This window comes from Aplidium turbinatum, chromosome 4 (genome assembly GCF_918807975.1).
Source record: "Aplidium turbinatum chromosome 4, kaAplTurb1.1, whole genome shotgun sequence".
Taxonomy (NCBI): domain Eukaryota; kingdom Metazoa; phylum Chordata; class Ascidiacea; order Aplousobranchia; family Polyclinidae; genus Aplidium; species Aplidium turbinatum.
In genome coordinates, this window is record NC_137475.1 from 33,471,107 (window position 1) to 33,495,833 (window position 24,727).

Sequence of the window (24,727 nt, forward strand, 5' to 3'; positions counted from 1 at the left end):
TTTTCTCCATTTCACCCTGTCCCTTGCATCTTCCTCCTTCAGTCCGACTTTTTTAAACTCATCCTTCACTTGTTGTTTCCACATTCTTCTTGGACGACCGCGTTTTTTCTTCCCATCCACCTTTAGATCTAGTGCCTTCCTAAGAAAACTTCCTTCCTCCCTCCTTATCACATGTCCATACCATCTTACTCCATTTGCCCTTGCCAGTTGGTCTATGGTCTCTCTCATCTCTAGCATATCCAACAATTCTTCAGTCCTTTTTTCCCTTCTCGTTTTCACCCCACACATTGCTCTCACCATTGACCTTTCCGTTCTTCTCAGGATTGCCAGTTCACTCTCTCTCAATACCCATGTCTCGCTACCATATAGCATTGCAGGCCGCACACAGCTCCGATATACTTTTCCTTTCATCCTTAGTGAAAATTTTCTGCCATACAACATTTCCCCACATTCCCTAAACTTTGCCCAGCCCAATCTTGCCCTTGTTGTCACCGCTGCTTCACATCCACCACTTCCATTTATCCGATCACCCAGATAACAGAAGTCTGTCACTGTTTCGATGCCATGGCAGAACTCATCATCATGGCCTTGAGTCAGGAGTCAGGTTTGATAGAACCGTCATCGGTTAATCCGGATCTTCGCCTAATCCGGATGGAATCGCCAGTCAAATCGAACCCGGATTAACCGAGTTCTACTGTACTTCCAAACTAATCACGCGCAACTGAGTTCAAGTCTTACGTCACAATGTCTGGCTTTGATCTCCGAGTAATATTGATAAGGTAAGGTTGGTTACAAATTAGATTATGCGAGTAGGCTATTACAGAAAGATGCATCAAAATTTGTGAAGTTTTGGTATATATTACAGTAAGAAAGAAAAAGCCCAGGGAAAATTCACTTTTGCTCACATGACACGCAAAAATAAACCTAAAAAAAGCCTAACGAAACTTTGCACAGCAGAAAATAGTAGCGTTAGTGTAGAAGTTTTCCGACCCGTGCCCAGACCATTGTGACGCAAGAAGCCACACGACCTTGTTCGGTGGAAGTTAATCAGTTATGCGACGTATTAACCAGCTACACGGCGCTTCGACTCTTCAGGCGCAGGTTGTTGGTATGGTGAAAGCCTTCAGAGTAACTTCGCTGAAATTTTAAAAAGTCTTCTAAACCGTAGCTATAGTTCTCAAATGGCGAAGAATTATCAAGCTAAAGTGATTAAGCATGACGATCGACGCTAAAACTGGTGTGTCCGCTGTGAGACTTAATTTGTCCACCAAGATAGCTGCTCAGACCGGACACGTTTGTCCGCCGTCAACAAAAACGAATTTCGAATCTTGAATATGTTATTGTTTACATAGGCTATACATCGTTCTGGCTGCAGAACTACCCTCACAGGGTCTGCTACTATTCAGTGAGTCCGATTCGGTGAGTTCCTAACCTCTAACCCTTACCCCTAACCCTAAAACGGCAATGATAATTAGGCTACGGTACCCGATAATTTCAAAAAAATTTGAAAAAATCCCCCGTTAAGGGATCAAACTCACCGAATCGGACTCACCGAATCGGACTCAATGAATCGGACTCACTGAATCGGACTCACTGAATCGGACTCACCGAAACGGGCCATTCCGACCCTCACATGTGGAATCAGGCCAACAATTTTATCATTGCCTTTCTTAGCTCATACTTTTTAGAGCGTGCTTTCAGTGCTGTGACCATGTTTCTGCATAACGAAAGAAATCATCTTGACATAGCTAGATGGGGAGACTTAAGATTGTTCCAAACTGAAATCTGATATCAAGAGGCTGATGAGTGATGACATTGAATCAGCCTCATTCATCTCATTAGAGTTGAACTTTAAGTTGTGATAAATGGAAATTAACTTTGGTTTTACTTTTGTTCAAGAAGCTTTTGATAGTCTGTTTGTTGTCCAGAGGGTTAGACCATCTGGGTTAGACCAACTCTGGGTTAGACCATCTGGCTACATATTACAGTTTGGTATGCTTGTTAGTTGTTATCAGTAGAACTTATCCTTTTTGTGAATGTTCCATTTGTAATAAAATACTCCTTGTAACCAACTAGCAATAGATTTAATAAGCTGAATAACTCTTTTTTTTTTTTCTAATTTCTAAATGCGGTGTCTACAATTACCGAGTTTATGGCCATCATAATATCTGAAAAAAATGTTCCCTTAGTCGCTTGAGCAAACAATAACATTTTTATTAGTGATTTGAAGTATCTTGCATCCGGCTCGCTCGGATCATTCTACAGGAGGCCGGCTTGACTGGTCTCAGATTTGGGCGTATGTCAGCTTGACTGACCCCCATTTTTGTTAGAATTTAAATACTTCCCGGAATGCTTTTAATGTATTTTCTTTGAACATTGTATGACCCAATTACCTTCATAATTTGCATAAAAATTGTCATTATTACTGCTCGTAGACTAATTTCGCAGACTAATTCGTTTCTTGGCAACCACATGACAATTTTGTCATGTTCTAAAGTGAACTGCTGTAAATTTTACTGTACTATGCTGCTTGTTTATATAGTTGTACTGAAGAGGGTTTAATACCCGAAATCGCGATCTGCAACAAGATAATTTCAAGCTGGACATGAAAACTTTGAAAACTATTAATGGTGCAATTGATCTAACATGGAAGTTTAGCTAATAAATTCTTGTTTCTCTTTGAATTGACTTGTACTTTACAAGGTCGGAATGGCCCGATTCGGTGAGTCCGATTCGGTGAGTCCGATTCGGTGAGAGCCTTTTTCGGTGAGAGCCCTATTCGATTAGGGGTTTTAATTAGGCTACGGTACCCGATAATTTTCAAACAAAAATTCAAAAAAAAAACACAAAAACCCCCAACCCCCTATCCCCCAACCCCTAACCCCTATCCCCTAACCCTATAACGGCAATGATAATTAGTAGGGCAACCAAAAGTCAATAAAGTCAAAATTTTTCTGCCTTGTTCAAAGTTTATAAAACGTTCACAAACTAAATTTCAGGCTGACACGAAGAGAGGTTTCAAAGTTATTAAGTCAAAAAAAAGTCAAATTTCATGGTTAGGTCAAAATTTTCTTTTAACGTAGTTTTTCTTCTCTCTATTGATATTTTATTAAAGATACACAGATACTGATTTTTTTTTGCAATTTCTGTTGCTATTCTGACGTAATGATCCATTTGTTGCAATTTCTGAGGTAATAATTTTGTTTCGCCCGCTACTGACGATTAAATATTAAGTAGGCTAGGCGTGGATGGCAGGTAACGTGGTCTTTGTTCTTGGTTAGATGAATGCTCAAACCATTATACATATAGTATTGAGTTTTAGCTTCCTGATGTTCTCAAATTTGTCTTTAGCTACCCTATAATTATGCCTAAGGTTAAACAATCAAATTCTTCTAAAGTTCGTAGTACGCTGCTTGATTACGCTTCTGAGTTTACGTCAACACCTAAAGGTGAATGACAGACGGCAGGAACTTCAAAGGCGATAATGTGAAACATTATTTGATGTTGAAGTTCCTTACTGCAGAATCCTCTCAAGTAATTTCGCGATATTTAAAGTTAATATTTAAAGTTTTTCGAGTTACTTTCATTACCTGTTCGCTAGCCGTGGTGTCGTTGAGTCTTCCACATTTTTCTTTTATTTCATTAGAAAAATAAGATATCCTTACTTAACGGTTTGATTTCTAATATGCTTTGTATTTCGCATTTGGGTTGCAAACGCAGAAAGTTATTGGTCAAAATTAGGTCAAAATTTGTAAATTATAAAGTCAAAATTTCAAGTTTTTACGTCAAAAAATTGGTTGCCCTAATAATTAGGCTACGGCGCGCAATAATTAAAAAAAAAAACTCACCGAATAGGGCTCTCACCGAAAAAGGCTCTCACCGAAAAAGGCTCTCACCGAATCGGACTCACCGAATAGTAGCAGACCCTTACAAGGTGGACGTTAATATGTTAAAGTATTCAACCTATTTTTTTTTTTCTTAAATAACATTTTTGTTTAGCTTTTCAGCAATAAAGAAAGGTTGATTTAATTTCCCTGCAACTCATCACTTTCTGTGTAATCTTACACGGGAACCTCTAAATACCCATTGTCAGTGTTGCGGGATGTTTTTACCTAAAAATAGTATTTATTGTATTAAAGTCGATACGAATTAATCAAAATTCATGTAGGAATCAACAATATCACAACCTGCAACTGGTAACAATTTTCTGCAACTTGGAAGCAAAACTATTGGCAATCATTTGGCTTATTTAGACCTATTCTTTTTTGTTGAATGGTTAGAAAACATGTTTCACATATTTAGAGAACTTCTCATATGTGCCAAGGAGCAATGACGTCATTGAACTTTTGCAATGGATGGAAAGAATGTTTGGTTTCAAATGTAAACCTCTAAAAATTGTTCACTTCTCAGAAACTGGTCGGGGCATCATCACTAAAACTGCATTAAAACCAGGTACCTAAGCGCAGTGGCTTAGTACATTTTTAGAAAAGTCGTGATAATTTGTTGACAGGATACCATTATGCTAAAGACACTATTTATATTTACTGTACACTTGGTCTATGCAACAGGCTAGTTCTATGAAAGCTTTTACAGGCATTAAACTATTTTCCTTTTGCAAAAATACGACTTTGTAACAACTTCCAGGTACTCCTATTGTATCTATACCGAAAAATGCATTGATTGGATTGAGACAAGCCTGTAAAGATTCTTTGCTAATTAAATCACTAGAATTTCTTCATCAAAAAGACATTGGTGAGTATATTGTGCAATATTATGATACTATGGTCTGAGAAAGTTTAGTGTGAATACATATGTACACTGTACAGGGTGAACAGAAAGTCCTTAAACCAATCTATAAACAAGCTTACAATACTAGAAATAGAATTCTTTGTTTTCAGTGTGGCCACCCTTCACTTGGATAACTTTCTCAATTATTTGTCAGAAGTTTTTGATGGAGCCGTGTAGCTCATCCTGGTGTATTTTTGCCCATTCCCGCACGAGTGATTGCTCCAGAGCATCAACACTTGGGTAAGCAACCAAACAGGCCTTTGCATCCAATATCGACCATACCCAAAAGTCATTCGGATTGAAATCAAACGCTGATGGAGGCCTCATTTCCTTGCTTCAGATTCTTGGAAGTTAACGTGAGGACCAGTCCTGAGTCTTTCTTTAGATGTGGGATGGGTGCATCATCTTGTTGGAATGTGAAGGTCTGATCTTTATAGTATTTCTTCATCTCTTCAAGGGCTGGAACCAAAATATCTTTGATGTAGCGATCTGAACTGATTTTAATCCCTTGTTCCACGAATATCAGAGGAGACTTACAAGTTTTGGAGATGGCGGCCCACATCATGACAGAAAACAGTTTTTGACGGCGATAAACTGTTCTCACAGAATCTTAAATATCTGCTGAAAAGTTTGCATAAGTTTTATCATTCTGGTTATTGAACTGAGCTTCAGTTGTGAAGAGTTTTTCGTCTGAATAAATGATCTCCATGTCTGCCTTCAGTTCTCTGAGAACAATCTGTGGTCTTTCAAGTCTTATTTGCTTTTGAAAAGGTGTAAGCAACTGCCGTTTTCTCATCTTATAAAGAGATAACTGAAGATCCTTTTCCACAATGGTTCTCATTAAAGTGTTGCTGACATTCATGTCTTTGGCCATTTGACAGATGGATCTGTTTGGGTTTTTCCTCACCCTTTCACGGACAGCCTTAACCACTTTATTTGCTCAAGCAGTGCAAAGTCTTCCACTCCTAGGACGATCTTCAGATGTACCAAGTTCTTTAAATGTATTCACAACATGATGAACGGTGGATTTGGTAACTTTTAAGAGCTTAATGATCTCAGAGTTGGCTTTCCTCGCATGATGGAGCTGAATGGTGGCTTCTCTTTGGCTCATTTTAGACCTTACAATTAATACTTACAATTAGACCTAAATTTGAGAGAGTTTAGCAAGATATTTAGCATATTATATGGGATATAACTGACATTCAGTTTGTTTAATCATGAAATGCAAAAAAGTCCAAGGACTTTCTGTTTACCCTGTATTGTGTAGCCTACCTGTAGAAGTAACATGACTTACATTATTTTTTGTGATTGTTATAATTTACAATTGATAATATCTCTTTTCTTGGTTACTTCAGTGTATTATTACAAGCTTAAACAGTCCATTGTGAACCGAAATGGCCCGTTTTGGGGGTCCACGTCTTTTAGGCGCAGACAATTAGGCGCCGGTCTAATAGGCGCGCACACTGTGGCGTCAGGATATTTAGGTGCGGAGCACTGTGGCGCCCGTTCATTTAGGTGCTATTCCTAGTAAAGTCTGCAGATTGTATCTGCTCAGCTTTGACAAAACCTAGTCGGGGTTTTGACGGAAAACTAAATTACTGTTCACTCAAGCCTACCACCCGCTTGAATATGATATAAGCTACAGTATATTTTTTACTGATGTTTAGTGTAGTTATTAATTGACTAACTACAAGTGAACTCAGTCATGTTCAGAAATTTGAATAATATATTGAAAAAGCTTTTGCTGACGCAAACCTGGACTAACAACAAATAAATGCCGAACACGCCCATTAAAAAAACAATATATTTTTCTGTTCAATATAACATTTTGTGTGAAAAGCATTGCTGGTTTAAGCAGCTTCACTCACGGAAGCCATGACATATTTTTCTTTTCAATACAACATTTTGTGTGAAAAGCATTGCCGGATAAAGCAGCTTCACTTACTGAAGCCATGACTAACAACAAATAAATGCACACAGCACACGCATTAACAAAACAACATATTTTTTCTGTTCAATATAACATTTAGTGTGAGAAGCATTGCCCTACCTGCCAAGCTGATAAAATCTACAGACTTTACTAGGAATAGCACCTAAATGAACGGGCGCCGCAGTGCTCCGCACCTAAATATCCTGACGCCACAGTGTGCGCGCCTATTAGACTGGCGCCTAACTGTCTGCGCCTAAAAGACTTGCTCCCCGTTTTGGCGAGTCCGATTCGGCTAATCCGATTCGGCTAGTCCGATTCGGCGAGTTCCCTATTCGGCGAGAGCCTTTTTCGGCGAGTGCCCTATTCGGCGAGTTTTTGAAATTTTATTTTTGAAAGGGAATTATCGGGTACCGTAGCCTAACTGTTTTCACATCGTTTTAACGTCGCTGAACGTGCAGAAAAGAACAAAAATAAAATGTTTGAACTATTAAATTAAAATTCGTCATGTCAGTTCAGTTGTTTTTATTTCTGACCATCATATCAAAAACAATACACATCATCAACATAGCAAAGGTAGAAGCGACAAAACGCGAACGCTAAAACGTGCTTAAATTCATCACGTCCGTTCAGTTGTTTTTAAGGTAGAAGCGACAAAACGCGAACGTTAAAACGTGCTTGTGACCGAAGTAAGTTATTGAGTTGAAAGAAATTTGGCACGGTTGCAACACCTTCAGAAAAATTTAAGATGTGAAGGGAAAAAAAAAAAAAAAGATGTTACAAAAAAAAATCATGTTTATATCTATAAGTTAGTACTTTTGAATAGTTAAAATGATTAGTTTGTATCAACAAATGTATGGCCTACAGCTTGGATTGAAAGGAAATTATCGGGTACCGTAGCCTAGTTATCCCGACCAGCAAAAATTTGTTTCAAAAACCCAGTTAGCCTAACAGTTGATTTTTACATTGTAGTAACAGAATGAAAAGACTAGCCAAATGTGTGGCCTATCGTTTTAACGTCGCTAAACGTTGAAATCGTGTAGAAAAGAGAACTTTGATGGCTAGGATACGTTCAATTGAAACTGAGAAACATTCACAGAAGCCCTTCGATACGTTGCATTTTCAAGATAATGTATTCAGACGTTGAATCAATGTACAAATGAACTGTTAGGCTAAATGGGTTTTTGGAACAAATCGAAGGGCTTCTGTAAATGTTTCCCAGTTTCAACGTATCCTAGTAAGCAAAGTTCTCTTTTCTACACGATTTCAACGTTTAGCGACGTTAAAACGATGTAAAAACGGCAATTTTTGCTGGTCGGAATTACTAGGCTACGGTACCCGATAATTTCCTTTCAATCCAAGCTGTAGGCCACACATTTGTTGATCCAAACTAATCATTTTAACTATTGAAAAGTACTAACTTATAGACATTAAACATAATTTTTTTTTTGTAACATTTTCTTTTTTTTATTTTCTCTTCATTTCTTAAATTTTTCTGAAGGTGTTGCAACCGTGCCAAATTTCTTTCAACTCAATAACTTACTTCGGTCACAAGCACGTTTTAACGTTCGCGTTTTGTCGCTTCTACCTTTTTCTACACCTTTGCTATGTTGACGTGAATTGTTTTTGATATCATGATCAAAAATAAAAACAACTGAACTGACATATAACGAATTCAAGCACGTTTTAACGTTCGCGTTTTGTCGCTTCTACCTTTGCTATGTTGACGTGTATTGTTTTTCATATGATGGTCAGAAATAAAAACAACTAAACTGACATAACGAATTTTAATTTAATAGTTCAAACATTTTATTTTTATTCCTTTCTGCACGATTTCAACGTTTAACGATGTAAAAACGGCAATTATGATTAGGCTACGGTACCCGATAATTCCCTTTCAAAAATAAAATTTCAAAAACTCGCTGAATAGGGCACTCGCCGAATAAGGCTCTCGCCGAATAGGGAACTCGCCGAATAGTAGCAGACCCATTGTGAACAGTCCAACTGAACATATTGTCCAACTGCTATCCATTTGTATAAAATAACATCAAGCTGAAAATTGAATGAGGCTGTTCACCAGGCATCAGTCGTGTCTGATTGACGAAACGTCTGAATAAAACTTGATTGTCACTTAAATGCATGATGTTATTTAATCAACCATCAAGGACTCAAGGTATAGAAGTAGAACCATTCAAGATGAGAACCCTTGCATTCTCATAGGGATAGAAGCCTGATAGCATTACAACATCACTTGTTCTTTTATATCAGGCAGTCACTTGAGGATTACTGCTGTCCAGGCATTGTGCCTATTTCTTGTTGAAGAAAAACGAAAGTTGCGATTTTCTTCCAAGCTGTTAGGAAAATGGGGACCATACATTAAAATCCTCCCTAAAAGTTTCTCCCATCTTCTGTACTGGACGCCTTCCACTTTATCGCTTCTTCCGGAAGCCTTGCGAGAGAAAGGAGAAACAATTTGTGAAAATGTAAAAAGTGAACTAAAGACCATTAATGAAATTCTTCTTCTTATAAGAAAACACAAAGTTTTTGAGATTTTTGGAATTGATAATTCTATTGCCGTTGAATTGACTGGAGTGGTCGACTACAATGAATATATCTGGGCTTGGAGTTGTGTTAATACTCGGTAAGTAAGTTCTTACTTTTCATTATTTCTTTAATTTGCATTGGCTGTGTTTACGTCAATGTAAGCATTAAGTTAAATTGCAAGCAAAAGTGCCATTCACAATGTATTGTTTGGCAGCACTTGAGTAACTTTTACGCTCATTAGGTTTTTGCTTTTGATAAATCAACCTCATTGAAAGAAGACTGTTAAGCTTCTCAACGCCTTTTGATCGTGTGTTGCTTTATAGTTAAGATATTTGAGTGAGCCCTGTTGCAATGAGCCCTAAAGAAAGAAAGAGTTTGTTTCCAATTTGTAATGCAAGCTGCATCGCGAAACTTGCATTTACAAAATAGTATGAATACGTTGTGCTGTATTACATTAACGGACTTAAAAACATAGTCGAAAAGAGAACTACGTACTTTGTCGCCAGAGAATTACTTTGCCGCCAGAGAGCTACTTTTCCGTCAGGGAACTACTTTTGCCGCTGGCCAGAGAATTACTGTGCACGAATTATGCAGAGCACGAGCAGAAAACTTTCGATTCTGTTTCAACTATCAACCATTAAAATCAATTTTTTATTGCAATATTACAAATTTTGTGCTTATGCCGTGTTCACATTGTTAAAGTTATTGTGTTAATTTTCACACTTGATTTCTTTGTTTATGTAAGGCATCTACAATAATTTTACAAAGCAATTTTTGTCGTTTTTTAAGAAATTGTTTTATTTTTACCTTGCAGTAGTGTCTATTCAACCCATGATGGGTACCGCAATAACAGTGTTATTCCCACTCGGACTAACTCTTATTATTTAATTCCTTTCCTTGATCTTTTAAACCACTCCTCCCACGCAAAGATCAGAACTGGTTTCAATTCACATAAAGACTGCTTTGAGATCGTCGCAATGGAGAGATGTGAAAAACACCACCAGGTGAAAACAGTTTTTGTGTACTTTGTAAGCTTTTATTTATGTTTCGCACCATTTCACTGCCACCATTTAGCCGTCAGGCCACTAAAAGTGAAAACAAAATCAAATGCCGCTTTTTGCCGCGCAAGCCAAGTAGTGTCTTACCGAATGTAGGTTTTTGCACTTGACGGAAGCTTTTCGTAAATCTCAATAATGAATTGCGCCGTTTACCAAACAATGCCAACCATCAAGGAAAATTGAAAAGTTCTGAAATTTAATTGGCTTATTTTGTATTAGTTACGATTTCAAAGCATTTGTTTACTGTAAACCTAATGTGTTAGTTAGGCTAGTAATGACATTGCGACATTAGTGCGTTAACAAACCCCTTTCACAATAACAATAATCTCTTGTAATGCAGCCGTCTGCAGACGTTGAATCAATGTGATGCATGACTGATTTGCTGTCTGCAGACAACCGTCTTGATGCCTAAATGTCATGCTATAATCTTGCCTGTTTACAAATAATAACATATCGTCAATGTATTTTCAGATATTCATCCACTATGGACCCCACGATAACAATACGCTGTTGATGGAGTTCGGGTTTGTGTTGTGTAATGATCGTAATAGTGGTGACGTTGTGCCTTTGACGTGGGATGAACTAGTACAGTAAGTGCATAGCAATGGCTTAATACGCTTTTGGAATGTCATGTTACAAACTAAGAATGTTTAAGACGAAAATATAGACTTATTTCATTAATCCCAATTCTAAGTAAGCGCTTATGTCAATATGGTGCACGCAAAGAATGAGAGGGTCTGAAAAATTAAATAGGCTGATGCTTTCGCACTTGTCAACATCTTCCAGGACGCGTCATCAGAGAGAAGAGACGTCGTCGTCTGTGTTTGTGGCACAGAATACACGGACCTTTTGTTTTAAACTTTGAATGACTCGATAACGAGAAGATATCTTGAGAGGAGTTTGCGGTAAGATGGTTTAGGTAGAGTTGCGATTCTCAGCGGTATCCTTTTACAAAGCACGTTTGTAAACTAGCTGTAGTTACATTATAAAGACGCATCTATGTTTTTGCAGATCATATTGCTTCGATGTGAGGCAACAGCAAAATGCACGATCGCTTTTAAAATCCTGTTCCGTTGACACCGATTGGTGTTTTACTTATGGCGGTCCATCGTGGTCTTTGGTTACTTCATTGCTTGTGCTGCAATATCTTCAACTGGAATATAGTCATGGCAACGAAGACTTGGATTGGCCCATTGCGTTGCCAACCGAAGGAAAATGTTTAACGGTAGGTCTTGCATATCATACTTTTGCAATGCGTTTCCGTAGCAAAGTTAAAATACAGAGGTATGCGCTTATGGCTATATTTTGGGGTCTGCTACTATTCGGTGAGTCCGATTCGGTGAGTTCCTAACCTCTAACCCCTAACCCTAAAACGGCAATGATAATTAGGCTACGGTACCCGATAATTAAAAAAAAAATTGAAAAAATTCCCCGTTAAGGGATCGGACTCACCGAAACGGGCCATTCCGATATTTTGGGCTGGCAGTTCTGGTCCATGTTTGGTGGCGAACGGCATTGGCAATATTCGATGCTTAGTTATATGCATAAGTTACGTGTTTGTTCCGCAAGTAGTTCCTGCAACAGTCGGAGCTCAGTGTTTTGAAATTTCTGTTTAGCAAACTACATTCTACCGTAATTTAAGTACAACATGTTCCACGAAAAAGTAGAATCTCCAGACATAATTAAGAATCGTTGTTTTTCGAGATATGAATTACGTACTGTAACATGTATAATATACATTGTAATGTATATTGAACTGTACTTTTATGAAAACCTGTCGTCCATGAAAACTTCTGGAGTTGTTTCTATGGTGTGTGTCTAAGAAATAACAATAAAGTCTTTGCATTCTTCTGTCTCTTAAAAAAACAACAGGAAATAGTCTTATGTTCGTCTGCATCCATGCACCACGATAACCTTGTTTTTGATAAGCTTGTTCGATGGAGTAATTAGCTGTTTGTGAGTGGCTCACTGTGAATATATCGCTGTAACCTATCTCCTGTACTTATCTTGTGTTATTAATTGATTTTGGAAATCTTTATCTTCGGACTGAGAAAGCTCATTTAAAGGTTTACTCCTGGCAGTTTCGCTTTCTTGTATGTACCTTGTACAAGGTTTGAACCATTGACGCAATTCTGGTCACCGAGATTGACAGTGTGAAGTTTCCGCTTCATTTTTTCTACTCGGTGCCGCCGAATAAGCAGCAGTCCTTAAACGCATGGGTCAAGCGCACACGCTGAAGGCCGAACTGGCGCTGCTTGATTTTGAATTTTTTTTTTTGTGCACAAAGTTAGGCGCTCAACCAGAACTTGTTCTTTTTTCCCCAGAATATTCACGAGAAAACACGACAAAATCTCGCAAGTCTCTGTAGTAAGAAGACCTTGACAATTAATCACGGGATATCTGACTGTCGAAAGCAACTCGTTTCTGCCAAGTGCGAAAATGATAAACAGCACATTGGATTGGTCTTGGAATTTTGGACAATGTACCTCTCTGTGATGAAAGCAAGTTCAGATGAAATTAAAACCATATGCTTGTTTGATTTCAGTTTACCAAATTTTGGTGATGTGAGTTTTGATTATTATTTATAACGTTGGCTTAATAGTCTTGATAGCTTGTTGCAGTACTCTGTCTCTCCATTTTGGCTAAAGAAGCATGGTCTTTATCCCGAAACATCAAGGTAGACTAGTTGTCTGTAGTGACTTCTCCATTTCTCTCGATCGTTGGCATTTTCAAGTTTGTTTTGTCAGATCATCCATTCATCCTCACAGTGTTTTCTCATTTTTTGATATTTCTTTACTCATTTTCCCGTCACTGCCTCATTTCAAACTCGGCATGTCAAATTGTTCTCATCCATTTGTTCAAAATGTCCAAACCATCTCCGACGATGACCACGTAAGTACTCTTCAATATCCTCAACACCAGTCCACTCTCTCAAGACACTATTTCTCATTTTGTCAAGAAGTGTCTTGCCACACATCATACGAACCATCCTCTTTTCAGTCGTTTACATTTGCCGAGTATCTATCCTCTTCATCGCTCAGCATTCACTTCCAGCATAACACATGATGGCTATCCCTCGTCTTCGAGGATGATGGCCTTCGCAAGAAAAACAAAAAGCTAACGGTGAGTTCTTAAATGGCTAATGAGTCCAATCCTGGCTTTAAAAGTTCGGTTACATTTGGTACATTTAAGATCCTTTGGGAGAGATGGTTGTGGGTGTGATTGTCGTTCTTTTCTTTGCATTCTTTTTTCTTCTAACCTTTGAGATCTGCACTTCTCAAACGTGGCAACACCTTCATGAGTGGCGAAACGTTATACATAACGCTTCTTACACACGCCATGTATAACGTTCCTTTTATTTTGTGAGAAAGCAGTCTGCCGCGTAGCGTTCCTGACAAATCTTTGAAGTTTTTTCCGACCCGCCCGTATCTTTGCCGCTACTGCTGCTAGTACTTTTCCAGTAATCTGATCATTGGTTTACACAAAAATATTTATTGTGATAACGTACGCTTTTAAAAGATGTTGAAAAATTTTGTGTCTCTAGTGCAAAGTGCTTTTAAAACCACCGTACTAGCTTTTTATGTCATTTTATTGCCAAGCGATCGACTGAATTTCGCTTTTCTGTGAAAGTTTAACCAATCACCTAAATATGATCAAAGCGATATTGGTTTGTTTAATAAGATATTTTGCATCATATCTATTGAATTGTTATTAAAGTGGTAATAAACTCTTTTTCTGAGGAACATCTTGAGAACTTTTTGCCATTAGTATGAGAACTAAGCCCTTGAGGTTACACATTTGTGCAAACATCGCTTTTCATCGTGTATCAGAGGGAGGGTAGTCATTTGCTGTATCACGTTGACAGCATTGCTACTTTGTAGTCGCAAGCTCAGCAAAAGAGATTTAAAGTTTCTCAAGCCAATTTTTGTTGAACGATTGATAATTTAGGAACAATCAAAAATGTTTTCACTTCACTCAATGAAATCTGTAAATTTTGCAGAAGCATCGCTTGTAGTTGATGATATAGCCGCTAGATGGCGCTGCGGAATTGTAAATTGATATGCAAGTTCGCTGAATCACCACACTCACTTTTTCAACAACTTCGTCTGAAAAAGTGAGTTTTGTATTTTACAAATCTGCAACATAGAGCTAGACTGAAGTGATCGTCACCTTATGTCCTTGGATAACCTAGATGCTGAATTCGTAAAATTTCTAAACGTATTAACTTTTAGGGCGGAATTCAGATTTGCGTCTCAAAATAAGTCAGTGTTATGCGTAAGTCAGACTTATATAGGCCAGGCTTATACGAGAAGCTTATTTGCGATGCAGAAACTCGACTTACGCGCGACTTATATAAGACCGTATTAAGCCTCTTTGTTTTCGCGCGAAAGAGAAATTGCTATAGCAACTCTTTGGTTGAGGTAATGAAGCGTGAAACTGAAGGCTGTAAAGCTGAGCTACATTCCTGCTGAACCACCAAATAAGGCAATGTTGTGCTTTAAACTCACAACTAGAAAAAAGCACTTTTTTATGATGTTGAAATACGTTGTAGTTGCATCAGTAAGTCGTTCGTTAACTAACGTAGATGCCAAGTAATCCATGACGCAACAGATCTAGCACAAAAAATTCATTCACAAGCAAGGAATACTCATTTAACAATGAAACAACGTTATGCCAATATGCACATGGCTTTCGTTTACAATAATTCATAAATTTGAAAGAATCAGGTTACTCAAGTTATTTTTGATGCCTAAATAGGAAAGCTTTGACTTTGCTTGCACAATCATGGCCAGGATTGACACATGATGCGCGGATTTTTGACAACAGCATCATTCGAGATAAATTTGAGAAAGGAGAAATTGATGGAATCCTATTGGGTGACAATGGGTATGCACCGAGAAATACGCGCTACAATTCTGCAAACAGAACTTTGACTAACCCCGGCCAAGTTGCCATCGTTTCTCTGGAAATGGCCAGTTGCAAAAAATCGAAGGCTTATCAATAGCTGCAGTATGGGCGGTATTGCATGCGATCGGGCTGTCAACGTTTCGTCATTTTTAAACAATTCAAAGAGTTCCATAGTTGCAGTTTTGCTAAGACGGAAACGTTGACAAAACTGCTTGTCGTTAAGTTGATTAAAAGGATCTGCATGATCGCGAACAGGCCTTACAATGTGAATATTTGCATACTCTTCATCGAAGAGTTGCCTGAAAGCAATGGTTTGCAAATTTGTGAGAAAACGAAAATACAATTATATACTGTGACCTAAGTATCAAACCAAAACCTGTGTCAATAACGCCATGTTTCAGATGGACTAACTAACCCTAACTTTTTCAGCTGATCTGTGCCCAGACAGCAAGATTCGTCATTTTTACATTGATTCAACGCCTGCAGACGTTGAATCAATGTAAATATAACGGGTTTTGCTCTCTGGGTGGTCCTTTCAGTAGAGCTGTTCGCGTTAAAAACTTTAGTTAAATCATTCCTCGCTTGATTATTTTGGAAAGGCTTTTTTATCATTTTTTTATTTATTTTCCACCGCTGGAAAGTCTTTGATGAGGTCAATAAGCAGTTGGCGTTCAGAATCGTTGTAATTAAATCCTCTTGGTATTTTTATTGAAATAAGAAATGATAATGCAATTTACATTAAAGGGTTACGGGAATTTGTATAAACTATGTTTATCTAAAAGCGCAGTAAACTCGCTCATCAAGTTGCTCAGTGAATTTAAAGCAGTAGTTCATATCTTAGCGATAGTTAACTGACGCGAAGAAGTGTTTGCGTATAGCTGAGCTATATTCATGCTAAATCAACAAATAATGCAATGTTGTGCTATTTAAACCTATAACTAGAAAAAAGTCGTTTTTTGTGACGTTGAAATAGAAACGTTGTAGTTGCATCAGTAAGTCGTTCGTTAACGTAGATGCCAAGTAATCCATGACGCAACAGATCTGGCACAAAAATTTCCCTCACAAGCAAGTAATACTCATTACGCACTGAGACAACGTTGTGCCAATACGCACATGGTTTTCGTTTGCAATAATTCATCAATTTGAAAGAATCAGATAACTCAGGTCTCAGGTTATTTTTGATGCCTTGAAAGTTAAAAATAGTACAATTGTAGAAATACTGTTGCCAGTTTATGACTAAAAGTGCGGGCGCATAGACTCCCTTTGGTCTGAAAACTGTCCGATGTAAGATAGTTAATAGACTTGTTTTTTCCTGGCATTGCAGACAAGGAAAAAGTATGACCAATCACAATTGTATGTTTGCAAAAGTGATGTAACAAGCAGTATTACTAAACTGCGTGTCAGCGTCTGGTTATTCAACAACACAAAATAGGCATTTCAAAATTTACACCACCAGCAATAACACTAGTAACCTACTATTGTCAGCGTCTGAAAGAAGTCTAGTTATTCAACAATCAAGCCAACTGTCAGACAGAAACTCTGCCTGCAACCAAGCTAAGATAACAGGCACACCTGCTTCACATTAAAAACTATCAAAAAAGTCTCGTGGCCTTTGCACCAGACGGTCTATTTAAAAAAAAAAATGCTGTAACAAACCTCCTACTTTCAATTCCTCCAGTATTAGCCAAACACTTTTTCCTTCAACAGAGGCTTAAACCACCTCCGCAGGTGGCTTATATCTTTCGGCTTTTAAGCCGAGTATAAGCCTTGCTAAAGCGTAAGTCTGCTTTCTGAATCGCAAAATCGACGCTTAACGCAGACTTAAGCCGCCTTAAGTCTGGTTTCTGACTTCCGCCCTTAGCCTATATGTAGTAGGCTACAGTGTCCCAAAGTGTTGTTGGTTGACCAGTTGACTGATTAGGTTGAAAATTAAAGAATATGTTTCTCGCTGTCTGCCACGGGTGCGTCTCCACAGAAGTCGACGGTCAAGATAGAGATCTTCGTATTAGTCTTTCCCGCTGTGGTAGGAAATATATTATTGCGCACGAGCTGCATCAGGCTGCCTATAAGATCTGCAATTAAGTTACATAGGCTACTTGCAGCAATGAATCCTAATTTTCGTAGCAATCTTACTTTGGTCTTTTCAATAAGTGGAAGCGGTAGTGGATCTAGAAAAAAAAGTGGGCACCAGAGTTTCGACGAATCTAAAATTTCTCAAGAGAAAATGGACAATGCAATAGTTAAAGTATGAAAAAGTCAAACACTTTAGGGGCTGGTCCTCAGAAAGTTTTAACAAAGTTTACTCTGTTTTGCGTATTTTCAGGCCCAAAAAGGATTTTCATTTGACCATAATCATCCAAACTAGGTTTCTTTAGAAGATGGAGTTAAAAGTTTTAATTCAATTCAATAATAAAGTTAAATTTAAAATCACGTTTTAATGACATAAAAATTGCGCTAGTTTAGTTGTTTTCGAAAATTTTTAACCAGTGTTTATGGTATTCATTCAGGGTATGTACGGTTCAAACGTAGTGAGAAGTCGGATATTGTATAAGCTTATTACCTACCTGTCTACGTTTGACTGTAAAATTTGTCACGAACGTTTGTTTGGTTACTATGGACAAAGTTTTGTCTCCAATAAACTACTAATAATGCTTGAACAATTGCTTTTTTTTTTTTTACAAGGATAGACTTATAGCCTACTATTGCAACCAAAAAGTGCACAAACCTTGGTTTGAGAATCCTTGCTCTGTAATATGTACTGTAGGCTACGTAGTTTATCTTTTACTAACTTATATGGTAGCTTAGCTACCTTTGTCAATTGTCATAGCTGGAATACTAAGGCACCTGCAGCTAATAAGGCCCACTAATTTTCAAACCTCAATATTTTTGATAATACTGCATAATTTTGAACGAAACTTGGAATAAGGATACTTTGGGTCTATCTAAACAACATATCTATGAAACAAGTTTCTAAGTAAAAGGGGTTGTAAAACATTAAAAAAATAAAAAAAATCTCTTGCGGGCCTTATTAGATGCACGTGTTGTGAATAAGGCCCGGTTTGAATTAGCACCAAAAGTGATGGAAAAGGTGTATTTTTACAATAACAACACCATAAAACAAATTCTAATCGACAACACAGGCACATAAGTAATAATTAAATACACAGAGACAACTATTCTCTCCCCCGCCCCATGCTCCATTTTTTAAAAAGAGACATGGTGTTTTTAGATATGGTAGGGATGATAAAGTATTTTGATTCTGAAATTATGATATTTCCATTACAATAACAAATTGGATTAATGGTGTAACAAGAATTGTTTAGGTCACTCAAGTCTTTAACCTTCACTTTCTTAACCAAGGGTGCACAACGTTACCCCAGGGGCCCATGGGCCTCATTACCAAAATTAGCCTAGTTTGATCATCATTATCAGTCTTGCTTTAATTAGAAAAAAAGTTCAAATTTATTGGTTTTACTGCATCTGCATGCACATATCTTTCACATAAAATGCAAAAAAACGGAAGTCAAAGCGGTTTGTTTACTGCAGAACAGTCTAAAATATGTGAAAATTAATAAAACCACTCAATTTCAGTCCCCCCAAACTTCAACTTTCCGTAACTCAAAAAGTTCTCAACTTTAGGCTGTGAAACTTTACCAGTTAGTCTCAATTTACCATAGCAGCAATGGGAGCTTCCAATTTTGTTTAAAAGATTTGTAACAACGGAGATCCAGGGGGTGGGCCTTATTACTGGCCGGGCCTTATTAGCTGCAGATGCCTTAGGTTAATTTAATTATCTACGTATTGTAAGTGCATGAGCAATATTTTTTATTCGGAACACTACATTTTTTTAGTCTTTGTTTAGCACATGACCAAATTTGTACTCCTTTAATCCGATGCTGGTTTGAAGCATGCGTTGCTGTAGCCTATGCCTTTTTTGCCAGTTCGGGTAATACAGTGTGGTTGAGCGAGCGAAACTTTGTTGCAAAGTTTGATAAAATTAAATGTTTTTTTTTGGGAAAGGGACGTGCCCCCCTGGATCTGCGACTGAGTGGAAGTAGGTTACTTTAGCCTATGTTGAAACAACCTGAACCGTGAACTTAATTCCAAAGCTAGTTCGTGGTAGTTAGGTCTGTAGCCTAGGCTATATTGGGAAGGTTAAACCAGTAAACTACATTTGGTCTTGGAGTTTTTTTTTGGATCATTACACGTGGCTAGTACTGTGGCTCCTAACAATCCGAAAATAATTGTGCGCGTGATAAGTAAAATTTATTAATCGTGCGTCAGGTGTTTTTGGCTATCATACCATAGTAGTACAATTTCTGCAGTCTACATTGTTATTGTGGTTTGTCTTCTGGGTGAGTAATTGAGTTTCTGGCTTTTTATGGTATGCAACTGCACTGGCAAGTTTTTCAATTACGTCACTGTGAATGCACAGTTATCAATTGCTTCCGAGGGAAATTTCTTTCCTGGAAGGTGTAAGCACATCTTGGTACCAAAGAACGTCACGGGAAATGGGATTGTAACTCCGATAGCTTGATTTAACGCTACACACTGTCTTCAATGTGTCAACGAAATTTACGCTTGAGCCGTTCTAGTGGCCATGGAAGTTGGAGATTTTTCGTAGCTGCAATAGAAAATTCAAAAGAGCTAGCCATTAAATTAGGCTGATCTTTTTTGCAATTCAGAATGAGGAGATTCTTGAAGGAAGGCTACCCTCAGCTAGCAATTTAGCGCTTTTTTATACTGAATCAAGTCATGCAAAATGCAGATTATAGTTACTTTTTGAAGTCGTTAGGCCATAATAGCCGCTTTTAAAAATGAAATACAAAAATTTTCAAGCTTTTTAGATGGAGGCTACTAGCTTTTCTTTAAAATAAAAAAAATTTTCAAACTTTTGTAGATGTAGTAAAGCTAGCCTACTGGCATATGAAAGAAAGACATTTTGCGCATCAATTAGGCCTACATATAATTGTTTTGTCCGATTGAATTAGGCTAATTTTATGCGAGAGTGACTTTACTTTCTAAAGTAATCGTACAATCTTTATCCTTAGGGATGAGAACTTGTGTATGCAATCATTTGCTGCTAAGATTGCAATCTCAGTTTAGTTGCCTTTAGGCTGATGCCTATCAGCTGCGCTGCTTCGTCCTCTACAATGAACATTTTACCTTCAAGGGCTTTCGCCCACTTGGTTTCTTCAGACGCACTCATCCTTAAAAATATGTTGTTTTATATCTTTTCGTGGTCCTTGAACTGTAGTTTTGAGTTTTATATTGCATTGTTGTTTTGCTAAGAATTAATGGTATCGGTTTGAGTAGGCGTAGAGTGTTGATTTGATCTGTGATGTTGAACTGTTTTATTACCTATTTTTGGAAAAAAATTATGCCTAATTAAAAACTTTCGTTAAAGGGCGAGAGATGATGTGTCTTTTGGTTGCATCTTAAACTATACTGGACACAGCACAGGCTCTCAACCTGGGGTTTGCTGACCCCTTGGGGGTCCGTGAGTGGCTTGGTATTGGCTGCATGTAGGCTACTTTAAATCTCGATTGTTTACACAACGAAAGAAGAGAATGCTAAAAAAACCAAACGTCACGATTGACAATCATCATTGTTTTGGTTGTGTCTTATTTTTTTCGTTTTCGTATGCTACAGGTATTTTTCTTAGGCATTCAAGTTTTGTTTAAGACACTTTATTTCACTGAAATTTCAAGCAGCTCAGATCTAGGGTGTGGGGCACTTGGTCACGTGCACCACCCCAAGTGGGGAAAAAACTTGTCATTTTTTCCGTTTTTTGCAAAACGTTTTCGCTTGCTTGGTCACATTTCATTGAGCTATCACTAGTGGCACAAGAATTGCTTGTTTTTAGCGATATATATAAATATAGGTTGATAGGAATTTTTATGTTGTTGAAAATCTGGTGCTTCCAAACTTTTTTCCAGGCCCGCTACTGTGTATATTCGATATTGCAATAAATATATCCCTCAGTAGTAGGTCATGCATTAAACATTTTGTGATCGAATTCTTTTAAAATTCTAGGTAGGGGTCCGCAGGCTTGAAAATTAATTAAAAGGGACCTGTGACTAAAAAAATGTTGGGAGCCACTGCTGTGGTGTAGCCTATAAAGAGTATTTTGTTATTTCTTTTAACATATTGATGATATTGGTATTGGAGAAAATATGACTTCAGTAGGCTATACGCTTCGAACAATGTCATACGAGGATTTTTGAAGAGGTCTTTGCAAATGTTGAGGGGTGGTCAAATTGGCTGCTTGATTCTAAGCGTTGGAAAATGAAGAGATCGGTTCTCATGATAGCCTTCGACACTAACGAAAGATTTCTATTCCTTTTCGTCAGCAACTGCGCCCAATTGATTGTACCTTGGATAGCGGTTTTCCTGAACTACTAGCTTAAGCCGGAAGTAAAAGCAGGCTGATATGATTGAATAGCGAGCTCTTTATTCGCTGCGCCATCCTACCGCAATAGGCTAACAGAAAAATAAGTGTTTTAATGTTCATTAACAGCAATTAAACGTATGATTTTTTTTACTGCTCATTAGGCTACGAAGTATTTGGAAAACTGCAAAGAAAAAATTTCTTCTTTGATAACATAAAACATACAATATAAATAATATAAATTTGCTTATTGTTTGTGTGTCACACGTCCTCGGCATGAATTTGCGTATTGACCTACTTGATACGCAAAGAAGCGGAGGCCTGGAAAGTAACAGGCTCACACTCATCGCGACATTAAAAGAATCAATTTGAAGATTATTTCGGTCTTTGACGTTGTTACAGGTTAGAAACCAGACTGACACAGCCACAGGCAGTAGCGTTCCCAGTTATTTTTAGGGCGAATTGTCATTTTTTGTGATTGAGAAGAAGCAAAGCACCATTTAGCTCATAGCTTGCTCATGTTCAGCGTATGCAGCAACTATTAACAGTACGGTATTACAATAGGCCTTGCTCAAGGCTTTTGAGAGGATAATTTAGGCTCGAAATCAGTTAAATTCCTGGTGGGCCCCATGCCGCCCCAAATTAAGACACTTCAAAAAACGTGCAATATATCAAAAAAATACGCGGTAGTATCTTCGACTTCCCTGGCCCCTTGGAAAATCACCCTGGGTTAGGGACAGTACAATCCCTACCTGGGTCCAACAGTAGGCTACTCCGGACCACACTGTCAGCACCACTGTCTATGTATTGCTGCATTGGACGGTTCTGTAGAGGGCTAGTTGGCGGTTGAAGGGACGAAAGGCTGGATTTGCTAAGCGAAAGATGCCAATGCACGCCAGACAAGACACGCCACGCCAGACAAGCGAAAGATGCCAATGCACGCAGGACACGCCAGACATACTCACCAGGAGCTTTAATTCATAGCTTTTTGCATAGTGGCTGTAGGCTGGATGCAGGTATCATTGCAAATCTGGCAGCTCTGATATATCATTCAATAGATCACAAAACGATATTGATTTTGGCTACGCTTGAGTGAATTTGAGCCACTGAATCGCAGTTAGGTTTTATTTTTAATTGTCACCTGGCGAGGTATTGAACTTTTGACTGCTGCCAGGCATGGGAGTCGATAGTGAAAAAGTAAAGAATATTCCGATATTCGATAGTGCCAAAAAAAGTAAAGAATTAACCGATTTCGATACTAGAAAAAAAAGAATAGAGAATAAAGAATGTAGGCTAGTAATCGATATTGAAAAAAAAAAATTATTCCACCACTCTTTCTGAATGCTCAAGGCAGTAACAAATTGAAAAAAATTCAAAGAAGTGAAAAATACTTCCCACTCAAAGGACTAGGAGTAACAAAACACAGTTTTAAATGCAGTCATGTAATGTGCCTAACTGCTGAAGCAAGTAGCCTATTACCGTTTTCTCAAAGTTGGAATCAGAGAGTTGAGTACGTGTTAGGCTCAACACCCTCTTACCCAAAGAAAACAGTCTTTCTACAGGTGCCGATGAAGGCAATGTTGTATTGTACATTATGAAGGGCTTGTACACATCCTTCGGTAATTCATCATCAGTGTTGCACCATGAAAGCCACAAGTTTCTTACAGACTTGGAACCTTCTGCAAATCTCTTTTTTGCTCTCCCTTCAAATCTCCAGAAAAACGAATTTTTCTTTACAACTTCACAGTTAGAACTCATTTCAGAACAAGAGGCTTGGGCTTGTTCAAATTCCAGAAGTGTATTTTGAACCAATGTTATAATTGCACCTTTTTCAACTTCAGGAGCCCAATTTAGACGGGAATTTGGGTGAAGAGCAGCAGCAATCTTAAAATACGAAGACTTCATCTCATTTTCAAACCTTGTGCTACCAGTAACTCTTAAAACTAAAAAAACTTGACCCTAGTCTTAGCTGCAACTCTTAACCTCAATTTAATAATAACTAAACAAACACCGTTTTTTCAAGCCTACTGCATCGGCATGCTTTAACAATTACGACCCTTTCTAACAAACTGCATGAGCGCCTGGACCTGGCCTAAACAAAAGAACGCAGGTTTCGAGTTCTTCTTCTTCATCGTGTGTCACACGGCCGTAGCCCAGAGCATCACGCAGGCTCTTGCTCTATCGTTGAACTCGGCCAATCCTGTGCAGAGCACCTTGCTTTTAGGTCAGGGCATTCGAGTAGATGTTGCATCGTTTGCTCCTGTCCGCATTTGCAACTTGTGCTCCCCATGGAATACCCCCAGTGTCTCATCAAGGTTTTACACCTGCCAATACCAGTTCTTAAGCGGTTGAGGCATCGCCAATACTTCCACGGTTCACGTTTTCCGGGAGGAAGGCTCTCCATGGGTGTGAGCTCCATATTGGCCAATGTCGGTCCGGCTGCCAGTCTCTCCTGCCATAGTTGAACCCGCACATTGGCGGCGACATCGTCATGACCTAATGGGACAACTGAAGCAAGGAAACTTTTTCTTGACTTCAGACGCCTGTGTGCTGGAGTTTGGCCATACAGTGGGTGTCTCAAATCTATGTCCTGACAAGATCTTTCCTTTCTGCTGGTCACGCTTCTTCTGATGTTGGGGGGAGCAATTCCAGACAGAATGTGCAGCGACGTGATGTTGGTTGGTTTGAGACAACCTGTAATTAGACGGCAGCTTTGGTTCAATAAGGGTTCGAGTTGAATGCGATCAACCAGGGTTTCCCCGCAAAAAAAATCGCTCCTCCTTTCAATAGAATTTCAAAGTCTGCCTAATAAAATTTTGGAATTCGGTTAATATTTTACGTTGTTTATTTGTAAACTTTACAGAAAAGTACCGAATATCGGATTCAATGCACAAAAAGGTAAAGAATAACAGCTAATCGATACTTATTTGAAAAAGAAAAGAAAACACGGATTCGATAGTGACAAAGTAAAGAATAACGCTATCGAATATCGATTCGTAATCGATAGTCCCAACCCTGACTGCTGCTATCCAAAAATAGCCAAATTGTACATGAAAGTTAGGCTAATTGTTTAGGCAAAGTTTTGACCGACGTGGTAGAGTATCACTCAGT

The 24,727-nt window shown here is 38.2% G+C and overlaps 1 protein-coding gene across 1 annotated transcript in view; it reads left to right on the plus strand.

The window, feature by feature from the left end:
- LOC145768733 (SET domain-containing protein 4-like) overlaps positions 1-14,055 on the plus strand; it is a 39,141-nt gene extending 25,086 nt beyond the window's left edge. The window contains exons 3-9 of the mRNA XM_082580316.1: positions 4,303-4,452; positions 4,645-4,752; positions 8,984-9,356; positions 10,074-10,263; positions 10,789-10,907; positions 11,329-11,542; positions 12,642-14,055. Of these exons, the coding sequence (XP_082436442.1) occupies positions 4,303-4,452; positions 4,645-4,752; positions 8,984-9,356; positions 10,074-10,263; positions 10,789-10,907; positions 11,329-11,542; positions 12,642-12,905 (1,418 nt within the window). The 3' untranslated portion in view covers positions 12,906-14,055. The remainder of the gene's footprint in view (positions 1-4,302; positions 4,453-4,644; positions 4,753-8,983; positions 9,357-10,073; positions 10,264-10,788; positions 10,908-11,328; positions 11,543-12,641) is intronic.
- Positions 14,056-24,727: the final 10,672 nt, after the last annotated feature.